This window comes from Rhinatrema bivittatum, chromosome 6 (assembly GCF_901001135.1).
Source record: "Rhinatrema bivittatum chromosome 6, aRhiBiv1.1, whole genome shotgun sequence".
Lineage (NCBI taxonomy): Eukaryota > Metazoa > Chordata > Amphibia > Gymnophiona > Rhinatrematidae > Rhinatrema > Rhinatrema bivittatum.
Window position 1 is genome coordinate 173,259,683 of NC_042620.1, and position 25,450 is coordinate 173,285,132.

The following is a 25,450-nucleotide window of genomic DNA, read 5'->3' on the forward strand; positions in this document are numbered from 1 at the left end:
ACTGGGATATCCAAGCGCTTGGTTATTTTACAGCCATTTCCTATCTTGTGTATGTCTATAACTTATCTTTAATTTCCTTAGAATGCTCTTTGGTCTTCATTTTCACAGTTTTCCTTCAGATTCACAGTCTGATCAATGGTACTGGAATTAGCAGGCCTTATCTAGAAAAGCTGACTTTAATGATTCACAGGTAGAGGCCAATTGTAATCCACTGGTTAAGGCAATATCTTTCATCTATGTAAACTTGGAACTTCCACAGCACAAAGATTAAATACTTATGCAAGCAATGTTTTTCAGTTTTCAATTTTATTTTACAAAAAATGCGGAGAAACAATGAATTATGACTTTGAAAATTTACTTTAAGAGCGTATTGATTTACAATGAACATACTGTCTGGAACAATCTGTTAAATTTCATTTGTAATCCACACAAATCTGCTGACTTTTTAGGGTGTCAAATACTTTTGCAACCCACTATATATACAGCTTTCTCTCTTCCTGACACCAAAATCCTTGAGCTGCTAGTCCCTACAGCAAACACAGAAACGTGGAATTTGACAGCAATTAAAGAACACAAAAGCCCACCTAGCATGCCCATTTTCCCTTTCTGCTCTGCAGACAACCTAAATGTCATAATCTTCACTTCCCTGCAACTAAGAATCTTGTGTGCCTATCTAATTCTCTCGTAAATTATTATATTATGCTTCCATTCTCTTTAAATTTTCTCTCCAAGTCCACCAGGTCAGAAACTGGACAACTAAAAAATGTGTCATATCCTCTCCTGGCAGCTTAATAACTTTAATAGCTATAATAATGTTCTTATATGGGGACCTGGCCCCAGGCTACTATCTCTATCATTAGCACCATGAAGCCCAGTAGTCATAGGAACCGTATCCTGTCAATGCTCTTTGAAAGTGTGTCTGGTCTCCTCCATCAGATGATTCACTTTATCCACTGGTAGTGTTATATTATTCTGAGTGCCTAATTTTGCTCCCAGATGTCATGGTTGGGAACAAGACTTTTTCCAAATGAAGATCCAGCTATGATCATACAGGGGTTTCACAACCTGCCTAACAAATCCTGTTTCACGTAAATCCCTCTGGTGCATAGTTTTTAGACTTCTGCCCGGGGAAACCTTTTTAACTGCTGCAGGCTGCCCCTCTGTTAACTGGATAGCCATGGTAGGGAACTACCACAGCTTTCCCTGTGTAAGTATGAGTCCCATGCCTATGTTGTGCCATGCAAAGTTTACTCCCTTCAACTTCCTTATCTTTGGGGTTTCTCTCTTCCAGGCTGGCTTGTTTAGCAGATAGGCCAGCCAGGCCCCATCATGGGTTTTCTTGTACCTTGCAATGCAATCCCTGTAGATTCTACCCAGACTTCCAACTCCTCCTTCTGTCAGAGGCAGTGGAAGTTTTTGTATCGCTGTCTTTAATGTGGTGACCGCTTCTTCCTCACTTTGTTCTGCCAGAGCCTGGGTTTGGACTTTACTTACAGCCTTGTCAATGACCTTGTAAAATGCTAAAGTAGAGACCAAATAGACAAACACATGCTAAAAGAAATTAGGGAAGCTAACAAAATGAGTGGCACAGTAATGAGTGATTTCAACTACCCCAGTATTGACTGGGTGAATGACACCAGGACAGGTTTGAGAACCACTGGTGTAATCTACTTCTGGCAGTTTCTCGATTGTTTCAAAGGGTTCATGCTGTAGTTGTGAAGTGTTGGTATGTTAAACAATGAAGCAAACTGTCCAGAACAATTAGGATAAATAACTAGTAATAAGAGAAACAGAAACATAGAATATTGGCTAAGAAGGTAGAATTCCCAAGTCGAACTACCTTTCTGACATATATATAAACACCACAAGACAGCAAACTGTAATCTAGTTTTTGTTTTCTTTCATCCCAGTGATATTGGGTCCTTGTAGTTCTGAAAAATGCCCTGGAAGTTTTACATTCATTATAAATGTGGAATTAATTGTCAAACAAGTTGTATATGATAGCTTTTTATTGGACTATTCTCTCTTTGTCAGGCCAGTGAAGAAATAGTGTAGCTAAACTGCACATAAATAGTACAGAATTATCAAGGTCTTAGGCTATCTGCATATGCCATTAAAGCTCAGAAAAGGAAAGGAGGATGAAGAATGACAGAAGCGATGAGACAGTAAACTTTATAGTTGAAAGGGCTTATATCTGATAATGGGCAAGAAAGCCAATGTCCTTTTTGTGTTTGATCATCCTAATTTCAAATATTTTCCTTTCTTGTGTACTCTTAAAGTTCCTTTTCAGTACCCTAATTATGAGATCACTAAGGGAGAGATCTTCTGTTTATCTCTGTAATATTTTGTTATGTCTCTGGAGATTTATGTTCTTAATTTTAATATTTATTTATAGATGTTTTCCATTAATAGCCTGAAGGTGGATTACAAAACAAGTTTCAACCCAACAGTTACAGTACATTGGTCGGAGGACATTAACAATCACAAATGAATCAAAGTTTTGGCTTGTTTCACCAAAGTAGATTCCTTCTTCACATTTTTTCAATGAATCCTGTTTACAATGTTCATAAAGATGTACAAACACGGACCTTTCATTCTGAATGTCTTTCCCATATGGGTAGTTATAGGGTCCTGTGATATGTGCTGGCACATCTTGCAGGGTTTGTTTTCCTTTCCTTGTATTATAGTAAGATTTCCCTGGGTATTTTTTTTTTTTATTTTTTAGTGAGGATGCACCTTTCTTGGAGATTATTTTGGATTGATAGCCCTTTTGTTTGAAATAATCAGTTAGAACTTTATTCTTGTCCTTTGGGTCAGAACAAATACGGTGGTATTGTGTAGATTTGCTGTATAAATGAGCTACTTTGTGTGTAAAAGACAGAAACTGGAGCTGTGAAGGAAGCTGCATCTGTTGGTTGGTTTTCTGTATATAGATATTCGTAGATTGAGACTGTAGTTTCTAAAATGTTAACTCTTTCCAAGGAGTAGCCCATCTCAAGTCCAATTGTGGGATGGAATGCATTGAAGAAGTTGTAAAACTGCTTAAGGTTTTTTTCTCCTTCAGTCCAAACCATGAAAATGTCATCAATTTACCAGTAATATCTGAAAGGTTTGTCATGGTAACCAGTCAGGAACATCTCATCCAGTTTTGACATAAAAAACTGGCAAACTGTGGTGCCATTCTGGTGCCCATATCACATCTTTGTGACAAGGAGAATGTCAGTTGATAGCTGCTTAATGTTGTTTAACCTGTTTAGAAAGTCTGTCATGTCCTATATGAAACTGTTTATGTTTTTTTTAAACTAGGGAGGATCCCTCTATTAGAGGGATGTGCATTTGTTTCACAAAGAACACAATGACTAAGGCTAAAACCGTTCCATTCAGGGACGGGAGCCCCAGAATGAAACAAACCTTATTCATTTGTTTCATTTTAAACTAATGATTTAGGCCTAGGTTTAGGCCCGAAACTGAGGCCTCACCTACGGCATAGGCTAAGGCCCAAAGCAGGGGACATGGTCTATGCCTGAGCATGATGCTGGTGCCTCAGCCTAGGTCCAAAGCCAGGGCCTCACCTAGGACAAAGACCAAGGCCTAAAGCAGAGGCCCATATGTGACGCTGGGGTCTCAGTGGGGGCACAGGCCAACACAGGGGCCTCGGCCGAGACCCACGAAAATTAAAAAAAAAAAAAATCATCTTATCCATCAGGAATCTGATGAAAGCCAGGGTCCTGATGCTGGGGCCTAAACCTGGACCCTAGGCCAGGGGCCATACCTGACACAGAGACCCGACCTGAAGGCTGGGGTCCCAAAGCTGGGGTCTAGGCCAGGGCCCAGATCGAGGCCTAAGGCTGGGTCCCAACGTCGAGGCCTCAGCCCAGACCCAGGCTCGATGCTGTGACCTGGCCCGGAGGCCAGGTCCTAATGCTGGAGTCTCACCCCAGACCCAGGCCCGACAGCAGAGCCTCGGCCAGGAGACTGGGTCCTGGCACCTGGGCCTTAGCCCAGAATCAGGCCCAGGCCTGGGAGCTTCCTCTTCATTCTTCGGCACTTGCAAGCCAAATGACACCGTCCACTGGGGTCACATAGGAGTTAATTAACTCCAGTGCAGCCACAGCAGCAATGTATACAGCATTGCCATACATCAAAATGGCGTAATCTGCTGGGGTGAATGCGCCGGTGTTAATTAACTCTGATGCAACCCTAGCAGACAGCATCATTTGGCTTGCAAGTGCTGAAGAATGAAGAGGACTAAGAAGTGGCTCCCAGGCCTGGGTCAAGGCCCAGGCGTCTGGACCCAGCCTCCAGGCTGAGGCCCCGGAGTTTGGCCTGGGCCCCGACATCGGGACCCAGCCTCTGGGTTGGGTCTCGGAGTTTGGTCTGGGTTCAGGCCCAGATCCTGGCATCGGGACCTGGCCTCCAGGTTAGGTCATGGCACCAGTCTGGGCCAAGGCCCTGGTGTCGGGGCCTGGCTTCCAGGCTGGGTTATGGCATCAGGCCTGGGTCTGAGCCCCAGCCTAGGCCCAAGTGTTGAGACCCGGTCTCTGGGTCAGGCCGCAGTGAAACACTTTTTTACATGTCACAGAAGAAGTCATTATTCCTATTTGTAACCCAATCCCCGGGTGCAGACTGCTATCTGATAGGGCCATAAAAGTATTTGTTTTTTAATTTGGGTCTAGTACCTTCCCAGGTTAGCTGTTGCATGGTTTCTTCTTTTGTTGGGAGGGGGAGATTACCCCCAAGGACCCAGGTGCTAAGGGTGGCCCTGTGTGTTCTTTATTACTGTCCTTGGGGAGGGGTAGTTGTAGGTCACAGTAGGTGTTAAAGTCAATGGAGCCACTGTGTTAGTGTCCAAATAAATCGTTACGGTTGCAAATGAATGATAATGGTACAACACTGATCCACAGCACCACAGAATACTCTCTTTTACAATGTCCTTCTCAATCTGTGCAGGAATATCAGTTGCCAGACCCAGGGGGATTTCTATGCTCAGGAGCTTGGAAAAATAGAGTCTCCAGGTGGATAGGGCATTCTTTCGATGGGCAGGACAACTCTCCAAATGGCAAATATACATTAATGTCTCTGCACAGAAAGATAAAATCCCTCTCTATGGGGGGTTGAAAGCACCAGATGGGTGATTTAAAAAAAATGTTAGGCTTTGCCTTTACTCACAGTTGATTGCTTTCAATATTTCTTTACTTCTGATGCAGTCCTTGTTCTTTATTATTGCAATTCCTGATGGGAGAGATCCCCTGAAACAGGACTCTCTGTGTTCCATTCAGGAAGGAAATGCAGTCAGAACTTCCTCCTGGATCTTGACAATCTTTCCAAAAACTGAGGAACAAAATCAGAGCGTATCCTTACAGGTCACTGGCACCTCCTTCCTTGTGGAAGGACTGGAGGGCAGGTCTTCCCTAACCTTCCCAGGCCCAGACCCAGGGCTCCCTGTTCCCTGGACCTAAGAGCCGGACAGGCTCCAGTAAGGCTGCTACCACTTAAAAGGTTAAAATCCAAAAAATGTACCAGGAGGGAAAATTCCCAACCAGCCAGTAAGTGGACTGGAAAGGATAAACTCCTCCCAACCCTGGTCAGGACCACAAAATAGGGCTTGCTTGGCTCCTCTGACTGGGCCTGTAAAACAACAAAAAATAAGGGTCTATAAGAACATAAGAAATTGTCATACTGGGTCAGACCAAGGGTCCCATTCAAGCCCAGCATCCTGTTTCCAATAGTGGTCAATCCAGGCAATAAGTAACCGACAAGTACCCAAACACTAAGTCTATTCCATGCTACTGATGCTAGTAATAGCAGTGGCTATTTTCTGAGACAACTTGATTAATAGCAGGTAATGGACTTCTCCTCCAAGAACTTATCCAAACCTTTTTTAAACCCAGCTACATTAACTGCACTGACCACATCCCCTGGCAAGAAATTCCAGAGATGAATTGTGCATTGAGTGAAAAATAACTTTCTCCTATTAGTTTTAAATGTGCTATATGTTAACTTGATGGAGTGCCCCCTAGTCCTTCTATTATCCGAAAGAGTAAATAACTGGTTCACATTTACCCGGTTCTAGACCTCTCATGATTTTAAACACCTCTATCATATCCCCCCCTCAGCCGTCTCTTCTCCAAGCTGAACAGTTCTAACCTCTTTAGTCTTTCCTCATAGGGGAGCTGTTCCAGCCCCTTTATCATTTTGGTCACCCTTCTTTGTACCTTCTTCATCGCAATTATATCTTTTTTGAGATATGGCAACCAGCATTGTACACAGTATTCAAGGTGGGGTCTCACCATGGAGCAATTTAGAGGCATTAAGACATTTTCTGTTTTATTCACCATTCCCTTCCTAATAATTGCTAACATTCTGTTTGCTTTTTTGACTGCTGCAGCACATTGAACTGACGATTTCAATGTATTATCAACTGACGCCTAGATCTTTTTCCTGGGTGGTAGCTCAAAACATGGAACCTAACATCATGTAACTACAGCATGGATTATTTTTCCCTTTATGCATCACCATGCACTTGTCCACATTAAATTTTATCTGTCATTTCGTTGCCCAATCTTCTGGTCTCGCAAGGTCCTCCTGCAATTTATCACAATCCGCTTGTGATTTAACTACTCTGGATAATTTTGTATAATCTGCAAATTTGATTACCTCACTCATAGTATTCCTTTCCAGATCATTGATAAATATATTGAAAAGCACTGTTCCAAGTACAGATCTCTGAGGCACTCCACTGTTTACCCTTTTCACTGAGAAAATTGACCATTTAACCCTGCTCTCTGTTCCCTGTCTTTTAACCAGTTTGCAATCCACGAAAGGACATCATCACTTATCCCATAACTTTTTACTTGTCCTAGAAGCCTCTCATGAGGAACTTTGTCAAATGTCTTCTGAAAAACAAAATACACTACATATATCGGTTTACCTTTATCTACATGTTTATTAACCCCTTAAAAAAAGTGAAGCAGATTTGTGAGGCAAGACTTGCCTTGGGTAAAGCCATGCTGACTTTGTTCCAGTAAGCCATGTCTTTCTATATGTTCTGTGATATTGATATTTAGAACACTTTCCACTAGTTTTCCTGGCACTGCAGTCAGGCTAACTGGTCTGTAGTTTCCCGAGTCGCCCCGGAGCCCTTTTTAAATATTGGGGTTACATTAGCCACCCTCCAGTCTTCAGGTACAATGGATGATTTTAATGATAGGTTACAAATTTTTACTAATAGATCTAAAATTTCATTTTTTAGTTCCTTTAGAACACCTGGGGTGTATACTATCTGGTCCAGGTGATTTACTACTCTTCAGTTTGTCAATCTGTCCTACCACATCTTCTAGGTTTACCTTGATTTGGGTCAGTCCATTTGAACCAATACCCATGAAAAACATCTCCGGGATGGGTATCTCCCAAACATCCTCTTCAGTAAACACCGAAGCACAGAAATAGTTTAATCTTTCTGCAATGGCCTTATCTTCGCAGGCTTTCTGCTTTGGATATATTTTAAAAAGTTTTTACTGTGAGTTTTTGCCTCTACGGCCAACTTTTTTTCAAATTCTCTCTTAGCCTGTCTTATCAATGTCTTACATTTAATTTGCCAATGCTTATGCTTTATCCTATTTTCTTCTGTTGGATCCTTCTTCTAATTTTTGAATGAAGATCTTTTGGATAAAATAGCCTCTTTCACATCACCTTTTAACTATGCCGGTAATTGTTTTGCCTTCCTTCCACCTTTCTTAATGTGGGAATACATCTGGACTGTGATTCTAGGATGGTATTTTTTTAACAATGTCCTCTTGCACACTTTTTACCTTTGTAGCTTCTCCTTTCAGTTTTTTTCTAACTATTTTTCTCATTTTCTCTAAGTTTCCCTTTTGAAAGTCTAGAACTAGAGCAGTGGATTTACTTACTGTCCCCCCTTCCAGTCATTAATTCAAATTTGATCATATTATGATCACTATTGCCAAGTGGCCCCACCACCGTTACCTCTCTCACCAAATCCTGAGCTTCATTGAGAATTTGATCTAAAATTGCTCCCTCTCTCATCAGTTCCTGAACCAATTGCTCCATAAAACTGTCATTTATTCCATCCAGGAACTTTATCTCTCTAGCATTTCCCGATGTTACATTTACCCAGTCAATATTGGTGTAATTGAAATCTAAAAGTCAACAGAGGCAAACCTTGCACATAAGCAAGTCCACTGAGCAACAAGTGCAAGCAAAAAGATAAAGTTCCATTCACAGTTCAAAAGTGTATTTATTGTATATACTGGTAATCAAAATTCATTCAATCAGGCAACTCCTTTTCGTGAACAGAAGCAATTTTCTAAGTATGCCCCCCGACACGGTCCGTGTTTCGTGTTAACTGCATCAGGAGGGACCACGGCATAGTATAATCTACAATAGAACAATATTTATCAGGAATGGAACAGGTAAGGCTGCAAATAAACAAATATAACATGGTAAGTACATACCTTAGTGATTCAATGCAGGAGCGCAAGCGCCCTCTAGCAGTGACAGCCATTTAAAAGGCAAAAAGGCGCGAAAGAAGAACAACTCTCGCGAGATGGTGTAAACAGCAGGCACACATACAGCACCACACATGTAGAGTTGATCATCAATTAATAGAATAGATACCATTCTATCTCCTTATTGAGACCATTGGGGAGAACCGTATCCAAAGTGAAAATCCACCGTTGCTCCTTTCGACCTAGTATCCCGGCGAAATCTCCCCCCCGCCGGGGGCATGAGACCACCTCCAGGACCAGGAAGGACAGGGCACTGATGGGATGGCCAGCCTGAAGCCAATGTGAGACGAGGGGCTCATCAATTCTAGAGGATCTGATGTTACAGCAGTGTTCAATAATCCTTGTCTTTATCATACGTGAGGTTTTACCCACGTATAACAAGGGGCAAGGACATTTCACCACATAAATCACTCCTCTGGTAGTGCAATCAGTTTTTGACAAAAGTTTGAACACCCGTCCAGTCTTGGGATGTATAAATTCTGTGAACAGTTCCGTATGTCGGCACATAGAGCAGATCCTCTAGAATTGATGAGCCCCTCGTCTCACATTGGCTTCAGGCTGGCCATCCCATCAGTGCCCTGTCCTTCCTGGTCCTGGAGGTGGTCTCATGCCCCCGGCGGGGGGGAGATTTCGCCGGGGTACTAGGTCGAAAGGAGCAACGGTGGATTTTCACTTTGGATACGGTTCTCCCCAATGGTCTCAATAAGGAGATAGAATGGTATCTATTCTATTAATTGATGATCAACTCTACATGTGTGGTGCTGTATGTGTGCCTGCTGTTTACAGCATCTCGCGAGAGTTGTTCTTCTTTCGCGCCTTTTTGCCTTTTAAATGGCTGTCACTGCTAGAGGGCGCTTGCGCTCCTGCATTGAATCGCTAAGGTATGTACTTACCATGTTATATTTGTTTATTTGCAGCCTTACCTGTTCCATTCCTGATAAATATTGTTCTATTGTAGATTATACTATGCCGTGGTCCCTCCTGATGCAGTTAACACGAAACACGGACCGTGTCGGGGGGCATACTTAGAAAATTGCTTCTGTTCACGAAAAGGAGTTGCCTGATTGAATGAATTTTGATTACCAGCATATACAATAAATACACTTTTGAACTGTGAATGGAACTTTATCTTTTTGCTTGCACTTGTTGCTCAGTGGTAATTGAAATCTCCCATTACTGTACTACCAATTTGGTTAGTTTCCCAAATTTCTCTTAGCATTTCACTGTCCGTCTCACCATCTTGGACAGGTGGACGATAGTATACTCCTATCACTATAGTCTTCCCCAACACACAAGGGATTTCTATCCCTAAAGATTCGATTGTGCATTTAGTCTCATGCAGGATCTTTATCCTGTTGGACTCTATGACATCCCGGACATAAAGTGCTACCCCACCTCTCAGATGCTCCTCTCTGTCATTGCAATATAATTTGTACCCCGGTATAGCACTGTCCCATTGGTTATCCTCATTCCACCATGTCCCTGAGATGTCAATTAAGTCTGTCATTATTCACTGTATACATTCTAATTCTCCCATCTTACTTCTTAGACTTCTGGCATTAACATACAAACATTTCAAAGTGTGTTTTTTGTTTGTATTTTCATTCTGATTTTTAATTGACAGGGGTAAATTGGAATCTTTAAGCACAGGTGAGTTTATAATTATAGGTACTTGGACTACTTTTCTTATTATTGGAACCTCACTGTTGGGATGCCCTAATTTTAATGCATCATTAGTATCCTTTGAAGATACCTCCCTCCAAACCATGTGCTGCTGAGTGACAGTTGGCTTTCTCCTTTTTCTAGTTTAAAAGCTGCTCTATCTCCTTTTTAAAGATTAGCGCCAGCAGTCTGGTTCCATATTGGTTAAGGTGGAGCCCATCCCTTCAGAAAAGACTCCCCCTTCCCCAAAAGCTTCCCCAGTTCCTTACAAAAGTCTCAGGCTTATTGGTTAAGGATAGTAACAGCCGCATCAGCAAGTTAACTCCATGTTTATTTATTTTTCCCAGACTGTAATAGCCAGGGTCCTTGTTGGTTACTGTCTGAATCTAATTCCCCTTTTCCTCTTTTACCCCTGCCGTTGAAGCAGAGAGCAATGATGGAGTTACATCAACAGTATGAAGGCTTATTGGTTTTAAGGGTAATAACCGCCACACCAGCAAGTTACCCCCATGCACTCTTTTTTCATTTCCATAGTGTTTATTCCATGTCCCTTTGAATTGTTTCACTGTGTTTGTCTTCACCACCTCCTCTGGAAGAGCATTCCAGGCATCCACCACCCTCTCTATGAAGAAACATTTCCTGACATTGATTCTGAGTCATCCTCCCTGGAGTTTCATTTAATTTCAACTGATTTCTTTCCAATAGAAAAGGTTTGTCGATTGTACATCATAAAAAACTTTAAGGTTTTGATTTCTGATTGTGAGGCCATTAAGATCACCCCCTTAATGGCCTCACAATCAGGGTAATTAAAGTGAGCTTTAGGAATACACAAGAATGGAAAATATTTTATATTAGGATGATCAAACAATTTGAAACAAACAAAAACACAATATGGACACTGGCTTTCTCACCTATTATCATATATAGCAGAAGTTGCTTACCTGTAACAGGTGTTGTCACAGGACAGCAGGATGTTAGTCCTCATATATGGGTGACATCTCAGGATGGAGCCCAATCATGGAACACTTTTGTCAAAGTTTCTAGAACTTTGACTGGCACCTACTGGGCATGCCCAGGATGGCACTAACCCTGTAACCAGCAGGGGTTCCCCTTCAGTCTTGTTTAAAAGCTATAGTAAGTGCCAAAAAATAAAATAAGAAAAACGTAACGAACCCAACAGCACGGGGTGGTGGGCAGGTTTCGTGAGGACTAACATCCTGCTGTCCTGTGAGAACACCTGTTACAGTAAGCAACTTCTGCTTTCTCACTGGACAAGCAGGATGGTAGTCCTCACATATGGGTGAGTACTGAGCTAAGGATGTCCGAGAAATGCACCAAATGTACCCAAGATGTGCAATAGGCACAAGGACTGGGGTGGAATTTGGTAGAGGGCATCCTGAACCCTAACGGTTAGGTGGAAGGGTGTTGGTACATCAAGTTGCAAATAGGCTGCGCAAGACAGACTGGCCGAAGATGTAATCTTGTCTTCCAGCCTTGTCTAAACAATAATGGGCTGTAAAGGTATGGAGAGAACTCCAGGTAGCAGCCCTAAAAATATCAGGAAGCGGCATCGAGCGTAAGTGCGCTACTGAAGTTGCCATGGCCCTGACAGAGTGTGCTTTAACATGGTCTTGAAGTGGAATGCCTGCTTGCTGATAGCAAAAGGATATGCAGTCCGCTAACCAGGAGGAGAGAGTCTGCTTACCCACAGGTTGACCCAATCTGATGGGATGGAATGAAACAAACAGTTGGGTGGATTTTCTGTGGGCAGCTGTACGGTCTAAATAGAATGCTAGAGCCCGTTTATAGTCAAGGGTATGCAGAGCCTGTTCTCCTGGATTGGAATGGGGCCTGGGAAAGAAGGTGGGTAGTATAATGGATTGATTAATGTGAAACTCAGATACTACCTTAGGCAAATACTTAGGGTGAGTGCGGAGTACTACCCGGTCATGCAGAAGTTTAGTGTAAGGCGGGTAGGTAACTAGGGCCTGTAACTCACTAACTCTGCGAGCAGATGTGATTGCCAACAGAAAAATCACTTTCCATGTGAGATAGCGAAGATCACAGGATTGGAGAGGCTCGAATGGTGGTTTCATGAGCCGACCCAAAACGGGGCCGGAGGGTGCAGTGGAGGTTTGAGTGGAGCAAGCCCTTCAGAAAACATGTTACCAGGGGTTGTACTGAAATGGGAACATCCCCAACACCTTTATGGAAGGCGGCTATCGCACTGACATGCATCCTGATGGAAAAAGTTTTTAGACCTGATTCTGACAAGTGCCAGAGATAGTCTAGAAATTTCATAGTGGAACAAGTGAAAGGATCAAGGGACAGGGAAGAACACCATGACTTAAACCTGTTCCATTTGTAAAAATAAGATTTTCTCATGGAAGGCTTTCATGAAGCAATCAAGACACGGGAAACTGGCTCTGAAAGGTTGAGTGGCTGAAGAATTAACCTTTCAACATCCAGGCAGTCAGGGACAAGGCCTGAAGATTGGGGTGGCGTAGGAACCCGTCGTTCTGAGTGATCAGAAGTGGGTCCTTCCCCAGGGGAATGTGCTTGCGAATGGAGAGGTCCTGAAGAATCGGAAACCACACTTTGCATGGCCAATGAGGATCATGCTTCCCTTATCCTGACGTAACTTCACGAGAGTTTTTGAGAGAAGTAGAAGTGGAGGGAATGTATATAGGAGATCGGTTGCCCATGAGAGGGAGAACGCATCTCTTGGTAGTGTTGACTGCGAGTGAGAGAGCAAAAGTTCTCTACTTTGTGGTTTTGAGGTGACGCAAAAAGGTCTATGTGAGGGTAACCCCAACGTTGAAATATTGAGTCCGCTACTGTGGGGTTGAGGGACCACTCGTGCGGTTGAAAGGTGCGACTCAGCTTGTCTGTCAACACAATGTCCACTCCCGGCAAGTAGGTGGCCTTGAGGTACATCAAATGGGAAAGGGCCTCCGCCCATTACTGTGCAGCTTCCTGACACAGGAGGTAGGAGCCCGTTCCTCCTTGTTTGTTGATGTACCACATGGCCACCTGGTTGTCTGTCTGAATCAGGATGACCTGACTGGAAAGGCGATCCTGAAACACCCTGAGAGCATATCTGATTGCTCATAGTTCCAGAAATTTATTTGGTGTTTGGCTTCCTCTGGAGATCAGGTGCCTTGAGTTTGTAGATTGGCAACATGTGCTCCCCAGCTGAGGTTGGAGGCATTGGTTGTAAGGGTTATTTGAGGATCTGGAGCCTGGAAAGGAAGGCCTTGGAGGAGATTGGACTGAATTTTTCCACCAAGCCAGAGACAGGCGAAGCGGGTTGGTGATGTGGACAACGGTTAACAGTGGATGAGATGATTGAATCCACTGTGACCTTAGAGTCCACTGCATGACTCTCATGGCAAGACAAGCCATTGGAGTGACATGTACCGAGGACGCCATGTGCCCTAGCAAAACTAGGAAGTGACGTGCAGTTGAATGTTGTCGAGACTGCAGTTGATGGGCGAGAGAAGTGAGAGTGAGAGCTCGTTCTCAAGGAAGAAATGCTTTTGCTTTGAAGGTGTCCAGGTCTGCTCCTAAAAAGGCCAGGGTTTGTGATGGGACTAAGCTGGACTTTGGGTAATTGATGAGAAACCCTAGGGAGATCAGGGTATGCAAGGTGAGATGTAGGGACGTCAGAGCAGCTTGCTGGGTGGGAGCCCTGATCAACCAATCGTCGAGGTAGGGGTAGATGTGGACACCTTGAGTCCTGAGGAATGCTGCTACTACTACGAGGCACTTGGTGAAGACTCGTGGTGCAGATGCCAGGCCGAATGGTAGCACTCGGTATTGATAGTGCTTTGGGCCTACCAGGAATCGCAGAAATTTGTGATGAGACAGAGTTATTGCGATGTGTGTGTAAGTGTCCTGGAGGTCTAGAGAGTAGAGCCAGTCTTCCCTTTGCAGAAGGGGAAGGAGGGAACCCAATGTTACCATCTTGAACTTTTCTCTTTGTAGGTACTTGTTTAAGGCATGAAGGTCTAGTATTGGGCGGATGCCACCTAACGTTTTTGGGATTAGAAAGTACCGAGAATTGAAGCCGAGGCCCTGTTGGGAGTATGGCACTGGTTCGATTGCTCTGGATTGGAGGAGGAGGGAGACTTCCTGATCCAGGAGTGGTGAGTGATCGGATGTTTCCCATGTCAGCCGAGGTGGGGAGTCCAGCGGAATGGCAAGAAAGTTGAGATGATAATCTTGAGTGATTATGGCAAGAACCCACTGGTCTGAGGTGATTGTGTGCCAGATGTTGCTGAAGTGGCATAATCGACCTCCCACTGGTACATGCAGTAGTGGAGGCTGAATGCTGCTCTCAAGGAGAGTCAAAAAACAGATGCTGGACCTGGCTGAGGGGTTGTCTGTGTTTTTTGCCTGCGAGGTTGCCTGTACTGGCCTTTCTGGTAAGGCTTAGTAGAGTGACCTTTGGACGGTGAAGGATATGATTTCCTTTGGCGGTAGAAAGACTTTTTGGGATCTTTTCTGAATGTTTGCTTAGCAGGATATTCAGAAGTCAACAAGGAGAGTTGAAGAAGAGTCTCATGGTGATCTTTGAGCTGTGCCACTGCTTGCTGTATCTGTTCACCAAAAAGATTGTCACCAGTGCAAGGCAAGTCGGATAGTCTGTCCTGGACCTCAGGTCATAGGTCCGAAGACTTTAGCTAGGCCCACCTCCTCACAGAAATAGCTGTTGCTGATACCCTGGAAGCAGTGTCAAAAATGTCATATGCTGATCTTATTTCATGTTTGCCCACTTCTAATCCTTTTTGAGCCAGGGCATGCAATTACTCTTGAAACTGCTGAGGTAGGGACTCAGCAAAGTCTTGCATTTGCTTAAAGAGGACCCTGTTGTACTGGGTCATATAGAGCTGGTAAGAGGCAAAGCGGGATATAAGCATTGACCCGTGAAAGACACGCTGACCTATGGCATCCAGGTCACCGAGGGCATCGATAGATGGATCGGAGGCACCGATGGTAGCAAAGACGCTACCGGTGACATCGATGGCTGAGGCATCGGTAGGACTCCCGATGGAAGAAGAAATAAACTGTGTTTCTCCTTCTACTGTCGATGAGAGAGGAATTCGGGAGGAGGGCACCGGGCCAATCAGTGCCCTCGGATCCATCAGAGGAAAAGCGGCGAGCAGCGTTTCCATCCTCGTCAGTAGTAGTACCAGCGCTACAGGAATTGGATCGGTAGCCGGTACAGGAATCGGCATCGGAGAAATCTTGAAGCCTTGCATCACTCTGTTGATGGCCTCTTGAATCATCTGATCCAATTCCTCTCAGAAACCTGGAGCGTGAAGCCCCGATGCTAGAGGAGGGGTCGTAGCCGGAGGGACCACCGTTGGAGGTGGAATCGCGGCTCCTATCACCTGTCCAGGTGAAGGTTGCCTCGGTGACCCGGACCCAGATAGGAACGGTGCCTTTTCTGGATGGGCTTTCTTCGGCGGCGGCTTACCTGCGTTGATAGTCTGAGACCTACAGAGTCGATGTCGATGCTTTTCCTGATGATCTCCTCGATGCTTTTCCTGATGATCTCCTCGGTCCTTTTCCTGAGTAGGAACAGAGGGGGGTCGATGGCCGTGGAGTCGTCGATGCTGGTCGGACACCGATTGGTGCACGATACTTGCGCGACGTAGACTGTGTAGGCTCGGACGACGTCGAGGCTATGGACGGCGTCAGGGTTTGTGACCGAAAGAGAAGTTCCATCTTCTCCATTCTAGCCTTGCGACCCTTTGGTATCATAAGGGCACATTTGGTGCAAGTAAGGACATCATGCTCGCTCCCTAAGCACATTACACAGACCTTGTGAGGATTGGTAATGGACATTGTGTGAGTGCAGTCAGGGCATCGACGGAACCCCGATGCCATGGCCTCTCAAAAACGTTAGCTGCAGTGCGGTCAACGGCCAGTAGGCCACAAGGGCTGTACCCGAAGGGAATAGACCAGAATCGGGTAAAACACTTACTGGGCCACCGCGGAAGTAAAAATTCAATTATTAAATTATGAAGTAATTATAGTTATAGTTCAATCCCATAGCATATACCCATAGCATTTACTCATTGATGTTTGTATTTCTTGTAAGGGCTCCTCCCAAATATTATTTATATGTTGCCTAGTTTACTATGTTATCTGTTATTTGTAAGGGCTCTGCCCAATGGTTTACTATGTTATCTGTTATTTGTAAGGGCTCTGCCCAATGGTTTTTGTTCACTGTAAACCGATGCGATGTGCAAATGGTCATCGGTATAAAAGAAACGTTAAATAATAATAAATAAATAAATAATAATAATAAGTAATTCCGTGAGGAAAATTCCTGTCAGGAATCTCTGTAGAGCTCCTTAACCCGCATGGCAACTGCTGCGCGGAAAAAGACTGAAGGGGGACCCCTGCTGGTTGCAGGGTTAGTGCCATCCTGGGCATGCCCAGTAGGTGCCAGTCAAAATTCTAGAAACTTTGACAAAAGTGTTCCGTGATTGGGCTCCATCCTGTGATGTCACCCATATGTGAGGACTACCATCCTGCTTGTTCTGTGAGAAATGCCTTTTCAACCGCAAAGCTTTATTGTCACATCACCTCTGTCATTTCCGCTACCACTATCACTACCACCTCATTCCTTTATTGAGCTGTAATGGCACATTCAGGCAACGTAAGACCTAGAAGAAACTGTATTATTTAAACTCAGTTATATATTTAAATGGCTTTGAATATTGACCTCACAATATCAGGAAGTTGGAAGAGAAAATTAGATGCACTTACTGAGGCATGAAGCTGTCATTAGGTATGGTAACAGAAAAAGCAAAGCATAGATTTTCTTTAATGGAGGCATAGCCTAGTAGTTAGAGTAGCAGGCTGAGAACCAGGGAAGCCAGGGCTCAAATCTCGCTTACATTCCTTTTGACCTGCGCAAGTCACATCACCTTCCATTGCCTCAGTTACAAACTTAAGGCTTGATTAACCAAGGCTCTTTTTCCATGCTGTCTCTTTGGAAAAAAAACAACTTAGTAAACCAGGCCCTTAGATTGTAAGCTCTCTAGAGATATGGAAATACCTGCAGTACCAGAATGTATTCTGTTTTGAAGTGTCATGAAAGGCAAAATATAATTAATTTTAGACAAGGACTGGTAACTGGTATGGTTGAAGGAATACACTAAATCTATGATTTTAGTTATAAAATGGAATTACTATTTCTAATTGAGTCAATTGATCTGTACTATACTTACCACTCAATAAAGGTTTATTGAGCTTATAAAGAGGTGGTAGATCTTCTATTTCTGCTATCCGCTGGTATACTGCCCTGGAAAGGTGGTCTCCGTGATATAAACTTCCCAGAATAATACTAGAGAAGTAAATTGGCTCCATAAAATGACTAAATAAAGATCCTTGGATACCTAACACATTCCATCTGAAGGGAAGAGAAAAAGAAGTATTCTATTAATACTACAATTAAAAATGTTCAGTCAAGAATGGAATAGACTTTAAAGGTTTCCCAGTACTCATTCTTTCCAGTTGCCCTGGTAAACATGATTAATACTTCATTCCCAGATATACACTTAACTGTAAATAATTTCCAATTACATATGTACTCTAATTAATTTACTTATCTTTCTCTAAAAGCCCTCTGCTCTTACTCCTTCTCATCTGTCTTCTTTTAAAGATCCATTAAGTAAGGACACCAACATTTTCATTTTTCCTTACCCAAATGTACAGTTATGTGCTGAATGATCTCCTTTCACAATGAGAACAGTAAAGGAAAGTTGCTTAACAAAGGTTGTCCAAGGACAGTAGGATATCAGTCAACAGAAGTGGGTGATGTCACCAATACAGCTCAGGGACAGAGTTCTTCTCAGAAGATTTTAGAGTTTTTTTTACATGCTTTTATGGAACATTTGTGGGATGACCCAGACTATCACTGCCTCCCAATTCTCTGGGGATATGGTTGGTGTAGGCTGGTATCCTGCTGGTTGCCAGGGGCAGTGGGGATGAAACATACAGCCCTGGGTGCTCAAAGTTAGGGGATCTTGCAGCAGAGCCAGATGGACTGTAGCTCAGCAAGAATCCTCTAGGTGCTATCAAGCTAAACAGAAGAAGGAAGTCCAGTCTCCAGAGGCTCCCTATTGGACCAGCATTAGGTGTGTCCTAAATCGAGGGCTGGATATATGGAGCCCTAGTCTGACACAGCTTTGCTGGTCCAACAGTTCTCCTACGGTGTGCTCCGTGATTCTGTTTGCTTAGCCTGTTCCTGCTCTGGCTCTATTGTGGATCCTGTGTCAATCCTGGTCATTGGCTCCAATGGGGTTCCAATGGGGTTCCTTCGCCTTCCTAGTTCTTGCTTCTGCCTGGTAAGTCCTAGCAATTACTTGCACTTAAGGGCCCAGCCCTGAGGGAATGGCAGTTACTTCAGGCAGAAGACAAACCTTGAGTTATACTTGTTCACTGCATCACAATGGAGCAGATATATCGGTTTTTCTTGAGGGTACAAACTGTTCCAGATTTATAAATGAAAATAACTATTTTCTATGGGAAAAAAAGCCAGGACCAAACAAACAATTTTTCCACTGGAGCTAAACAAATACATATGGCCCTGTCTGTTTAACTAATTACATCACATACTATAAAATGGATCTTTTTTGTTTTGTTTCTATAAAATATAACACCTCTTAATCCATCCTTGAACAGCAGCATATTTGATAAACACTAGCTCTGCAATTTTTTTTTAGATAAATTAGCACTATAAATTACTGCATACATGTACTTTATTTTTAAATATCACAAATAACTTGAGTCTTCTATAGTTAAACTAGCACAAAACCACAGGCACTTCTTTTAGAGTTTATCAGAAAAAGTGGAGTAGTACATTAGAAAGCAATTTAAGCAATTAATATTATATATCCATTCTTAAAAGGGTTCTACCATTAAAATGTGACAAGTGGGCACCTTTGCTTACAATGCCTGTGGGTTATCTCACTGAAATCAGTTATTTTCTACATTTCAAAATTGTCACTATGAACAGCTTTATGGGAGCAATGAATTCAATTGTTCAGCATATAACTACTGTATAATGTATTTTATTGACAATAAGAGTAGCTTGTAAGAGCAAAATAAACAGATTCTGGACAGGCATTTTTTCTTGAAATGCAGTAAAGAGTGTATTCCCAGTTCACTCTAACAAATTTAGTAAAGAACCATTGTACATGAAGTTGGAAGGATTCGTAATACTAACAAGGGTTTTTTGAAAATGCAGGACCTACTGTTATTTGGTGAGCTTAGTCCATTATATACATTCACAGATGGGAGCAGCAAACACAATCTTTAGCAGTCCCACTTAAAATGAATGACTTGGGGTCATTTTCAGCAAGTCAGGACTGTATTTCTTAAATGATAGTTTTACTTGAAGATCATTTTTAAAATTGTATATAGAGCAATCTAATATACTAATTACTAATATTTATTTTATTTCAGCTATACAGGGTCTTAAGAATATTTGGGCAACCAAACTGACTTAACACTGGAAGTAGGTGTGCCTGTGAATTGGAGCTTGCTTACATGAGTAAGAAATTCTTAGATGTAAATTTCAACTATGACTGTAAATTTGGCCAAGTCACTTTAATTACCGATACTCACTTCACTCAGTTATACCATTTGGAAAATAAAATAGTAAAATATGTAGAAACACACTTACATATGCAGCATAACTTTTGTATGCATTAAATTTAGTAAATGTTGACAGATAAACAAAATAGTGCAACCAATCTGTGCCCACCAAGCTGTTTGGGATTATAACTGCCGCTCTATGCAGGTTATCCTAAGGGTAAGGAGCCCCTATCCAATCTGTAAAAGCAGGTGATGGCTGGACCTCCCGCTCCCAATTTTATTTACTCATTCTTTCTTGAGGTGCACAGAGGGCCTGTCCCAGCCATAGAAGCACGATAGCAAACTGCCTCTCCCCTACTTCTATCATGGGTTAACTTGATCAAACTTCACGGATCTATTTTTTGCACGCAGTCTCCGAATACACAAACTAAAGTAATTAAACTAACTTTCTTCTTCAAATGATTAGTAAACATGAAGAGTTATTTTGCTAATTGCAATTTTTATAGGATCACACAGTTTAGATCAGAAAGTATCACACTCCAGTTCATGTCATATAATCCCAATGTGATTCAGCATGAAAGATATAAATATCATTCCTTAATGTCAGGAATTTGATGGACAGAGTAAACCGTGCTTTTAATCTAGACAAGACAGACATTGTGCTAGGATTAAGTTTTAATCACAATCTTTGTTTGACCAAACATTATGATTTCTTAAGCAATCAAAAAGTTAACTGAAGTTGAAACTGGAAAAAAATTAAAACAAGAAGTTCCATCTAAAACTAAAGGAGCCTTTGTTCCAGGACAAAGGACCATGTTAGCTCTCTTTCTTTCAATGCCAGTTCTTATTAGAAGTGGACAATAATTAGATAAATGTGTGATATCCTTGGCTTGATATGACTGTCATTTTTTCTACTATGTTGGCATACAACATTTATATAGTATAATAAAACTGTGTACTGTGTGAATCAAAGGAATATACTGCTGTGGGTGTTATACTAGAGTGGAGATTACCTATTGATTACTGGACCCTCTATAACCCAGTCATCACAGTAATAATCCTTGGTAGGGGGCCAAAGACTGCATTTGTCTTTGGAGTCTGTTTTATAGGCACTCTGAATCCCACCAGTAGCAATAGGTGTTAGGTGATGGCTGGAGTTCTCTCCTTCCAGGGGGCTGCCACAGCTGGCCCAACAAGTAGAAGCAGAGCAGGGAAATCAAACTCATGTCTTCCACATGGCATTGCCTAGCACTGCTACTAGAGCATTAATTTGGCTCATAAAGGAAGCTTTATGAATGGAGAAATTGTAAAACATCCAAGGCAATGAGCCAATTGACCTCTGGCTCAAGGCACATGGCAAGCAAAGGGCTACCATGATTATGGTGATTCATTAGTCGTACTGAAAACTGTCAAATTAGAATGAAATTATTAAAATAACCTGCATGTGAATAACACTATTGAATCAGCCACTGGTATTTGCCCTTTTTGAACTTCTTCACTCTGATTCATGAATCAAGATGTCAGCGTCCAGAGAAGAAAGCAGGTTCTTCCTTATTGCAGATTTTTGCCACTTGCTATTATGCAAAAGCAGTTGAATTCACTTCATGAAGGGGCTCTTACAACTTATTTAATGTCATTTTGTTAATTCTAAAAATTTCAATTTTAACAATAAGATTTGGCACTTGAATTCAAAGAACAGATAGATAGCCGGAACAAAAATACATAAACATTTAAATGGAAATGTTTAACATGTGCAGGGTCATTTGGTCAAGGGGAAACAGTGATATCAATTTCTAGTCTAGCCATGGAGAGGCTAGAATTAAATTACAGCAGCAGTACCAGTAGTCTTGATATACTAACTTGCCTGTTTATTGACTCGCTTGCTTTTTTTTAGCCACAGTTCAAAAGAACAGAGGGGCTTATTACATAGTAAAATGTCTCTGTGTATTGCAGTATATATTGTCTGTGTCTCCCTAATACGCAGAGGTACCAATTTTTGAGTGGATGCAGGTCCTTGGGATATCTGACTTTCTTACTTTCAAAGCTGATGACTGATTTGGGAGAAGGAGCACAGGAAGAGGGCAGAGTTGGCACCTTTAGAAAAGAAATGCATGGGGAGGGTTGACCTAAGGCTATCTTGAAAGTCACACTTTCTGTTTGTTTGGTTTTGTTTCTTTGTCTCCTATCTTTTAGTCTTACTTACAGTTTTAGGAATAAATGATTTCTAAGGCTATGCCCTTCATTAGCAGATTCTTTCATCTCTTGTCCGTGGTAATTTTTCCCCAGGGGAAAATACTGAGTGCTTTCCATGCACATATGGAGTTCTTGCTAAGATCAGCACAGCAACAATCTGATTTACTTGGATTCAAAGTGGTGGGAGTAGATCATTGGAAGCAGCTTTTAAACATTTTAATATATAAAAATCACTTCAGAAACTACAAGAATAAAAAAAAAATGATTATAATGATCTAGTTTGCTAAAACTGCCAACTGAATTATCACAACCGCCTCCATCTCTCTTCTTGGTTCTGTTTCTTCAAAGGTATCGAAGGTGGAAATGAATAGGTGTCTTGGCCACTAACACTGACAGATTAAATGTGGTCACTTTGAGCTTTCAAAAGCAGAAACTGGGGTTTTGTTCTTGGTTTGGCTTATTCTAAAATACTGTATCAATGCTTCATTTCTGTCTGATTCATAGATGTCGTCTAATGGCTTCCAGAAACTTCACCTTGCTATCTTGTCACTGCAGGACATGGTAAGCAGTCTCTCCCCCTGTAATACCCCATCCCATGTCTGGATGGTATTGCTGGATCGCACAGGAATGGTTCCTTCTCCAGACTCAATCTTTGTTCGAAGCTGTCCTCTTGCTTTCCGGTTTGGATGCCTGTCTCCCTGATCTGAGGAGGATAAAACACACATCTAAAACAAAACCACCTTTACAGTCTGATAGGCAAAATATCAGAGAATCTAGAAAAGATGGACAAAGTACTTTTATTTTTATCATATACTGTAATTATAGGAATGACTTTTTTTTTTTTTGAGGAGAAAAAGGAACAAAAAAATACAGACTTCAAAATTATAATTGCCATGCTCAGCATGGCCTTACTTTGTATGATGACTGGCAATATTCACTATGGAACAACACAAATACCCAATTAGTAACCCGGAAGCCCAGGAAATACAGACAATACCACAATATCGGCAATTATTCGGAAATGGAAATCTATGAAGCCTTTTTGAGGACCATTACAAGAAGTTAGCAGACAGCGTCTAACGACATATTTGAGAACAAAATAGTGGCCCCCTGATGCAGTTGTGACAAAACAGAGCACCGTGTCGGGGGACCTTGAAGAACTTACTAATGAAGCACTGAAATACGTACTTTTTGGGACATTGTACCTGTTCTGATGGGAGTGACTCATATATGATCTTTTTAGAGATCTGCTGATTTCGTAGTAACTTTTATTTGCAATAAGAAAATTTACAAAAACAAATTAAAATGGACCAAATGATTATTTTTAGTCTATAACTTTCTAAATTCAGGTTGCATACTGAACGGATCTACAAATTCAAATATAAATACAGACAGGCATTCATGTGTGTGATTCCAACAGCAAGGGAGAACTTTTTGTTTTGTGGCAATATTTACTGCTTTCTAAACTTTCCATTTATATTTAGTTTTCAACCATTCCTGCCAGTGTAGTAGCTCCGTATTACTATACAATATAATAATATGTCATAAAATGTAAGTTTTTGAATGGGCAATAACTCTCAAAAGCTTTAATACTGCAATATCCATAATTCATTAGAAGTGATATTAGAATAGATATAAACCGGGTAATTATCATGGGGAAAAAACCCTACATATTACTTGACAAAATTAGGCATGCCTGTAGCTTCTGATCAGTTTTTCTTTTATAAAAAATACTCCCTAGACAGTTAACAGAGGACAATTCTCAGTCAGTTATATGGGTAGTGATTAATCTGTGTAAGTTGGACATCTGAAAATTGCCCTTCCTCAATGCAGCTAAATTTTGTAGAATAATAAAACCATTTCCCGGGGATGTGTTTAGGTCAGGAGAGGAAAGGTACATGCAGAGATTGTGTTATTTTCCATCAAAAAAATATCCCCACAAGAAAGCAGGTACAGATGTCCACAGATATTTTGTATCTACAACCATTCTTGAACCAAACATATGCACGTAATTTTGCTTTGAAAATTGGTGTAAAATCACCTGTGCACCGTGTCCCAAAAATGTGTAGTTTAAAAATGGCCCCATAAATAGCAGGCCTTTTTCCAAGATGACACTTGGCTGTCAGAAGCTACATTCCTGTTGATTTCTTAATAGCCTGCTATATTCATACCTTCTTGCCCTGCCTCATGAGGTGAGAAAATTCTAGCATCTCCACAGGGAGAGGTGCTGATGTACAGGTGGAACTGTACACTTTCCTTCAGTTTAAACCCGCCCCGCTCCATCTTGATAAAAATGGATTTTTGTTGGTCTTCTTTAGTGCTGAAATATAAAAATAAGGAACTTATTAGCTTCAAAATGAAAACATTTCCACCAGTCTTCAAGTAGCATAAGAACCTATATCATCAGTAGTGAGCTCTACTTTTTAGGTTTCAGAAGCTATAGATATTAACAGTTTTCTCATTTATTTATAATATATAATGTTAAAAGAATAATAAATTATTTTCAAATTTCACTGAGTAATGGTGACATTTTTGTCATACTAACCATCATAAAAATTGCTTATGAGATGAGTGATGTGATTGATCAGCTAACTCTACAGTCACCCATAAATACCAAACAGGGGGTCAATTCACTAAGCCGTGTTAGCCATTTACTGAGTGAAAAATGGCCTAACGCAGGGATTGCATGCAATATTTCAAATATCTTGCATTATTCCAGGCCCAGCAGCATACAGATTTAAATAAGCTAATTGGCATGCAGAAGCATGCTAATGTGCTCATTACTATCCTTAACTAATCAAATATGGCTTGTTGAAAAATTCACAAGCTATATTATTTAACTTGAAATTAACTACAACTCAGGAGTTATAGCTAATTTCCCATGCATCTACAGCCTAGCCTTAAAGAGGTCTCTTGGGGTATTGTCTCATCCTCCTTGGCCACCGTTGCAGACCCCCATGGGGTTTACTACTTTGAGGGGGTGGGAGGAGATGTGCTTACTCAGTCTGAGCGGCCCCTTTAAGCAACAGCGGTTCCACAGCCCTTGGGCCGCCATAGCGCATGGTTGGGAGAAACTTTCACTGCCATGGTAATTTTTCCCCAGGGGAAAATACTGAGGGGTTCACTAAGTGGCAGGGTGATTCACCAAGCCACAAGGCCATTAACTGCAGCTTGATGAATCCCTATAGATAGCTTAGAGAAACTACCTATTACCCTTCTGCTCTATGCTTAAGCAAAAAGTTTATCTGATAAAGTTGGACATTTATTTATTTCTTCAATTTATAACTGTCTTTCCAAAAGATGCACAAAGCAGGTTTCAGCAACACATAACTGACTGGCACCTTATATAGTACCTAGAATGTGCTGCAAACACTTATTGTTCACTGAGATGTTGTGTATTATTCAAGTTCAATCATATTGTTGATCTTTTTCATGTTCAGTCCTTACTT

General features: G+C 41.8%; 1 protein-coding gene across 6 annotated transcripts in view; it reads right to left on the minus strand.

Annotated features, from left to right (window-relative positions):
• Positions 1-25,450, minus strand: part of ADARB1 (adenosine deaminase RNA specific B1) — a 502,731-nt gene that overhangs the window by 31,561 nt on the left and 445,720 nt on the right. For all 6 annotated transcript variants that reach the window (XM_029606158.1, XM_029606159.1, XM_029606160.1 and 3 more), the window contains 3 exons: positions 24,173-24,321; positions 22,536-22,704; positions 17,438-17,619 (listed from right to left, as the gene is read on the minus strand). In XM_029606158.1, coding sequence (XP_029462018.1) covers positions 17,438-17,619; positions 22,536-22,704; positions 24,173-24,321 — 500 coding nt within the window. The remainder of the gene's footprint in view (positions 1-17,437; positions 17,620-22,535; positions 22,705-24,172; positions 24,322-25,450) is intronic.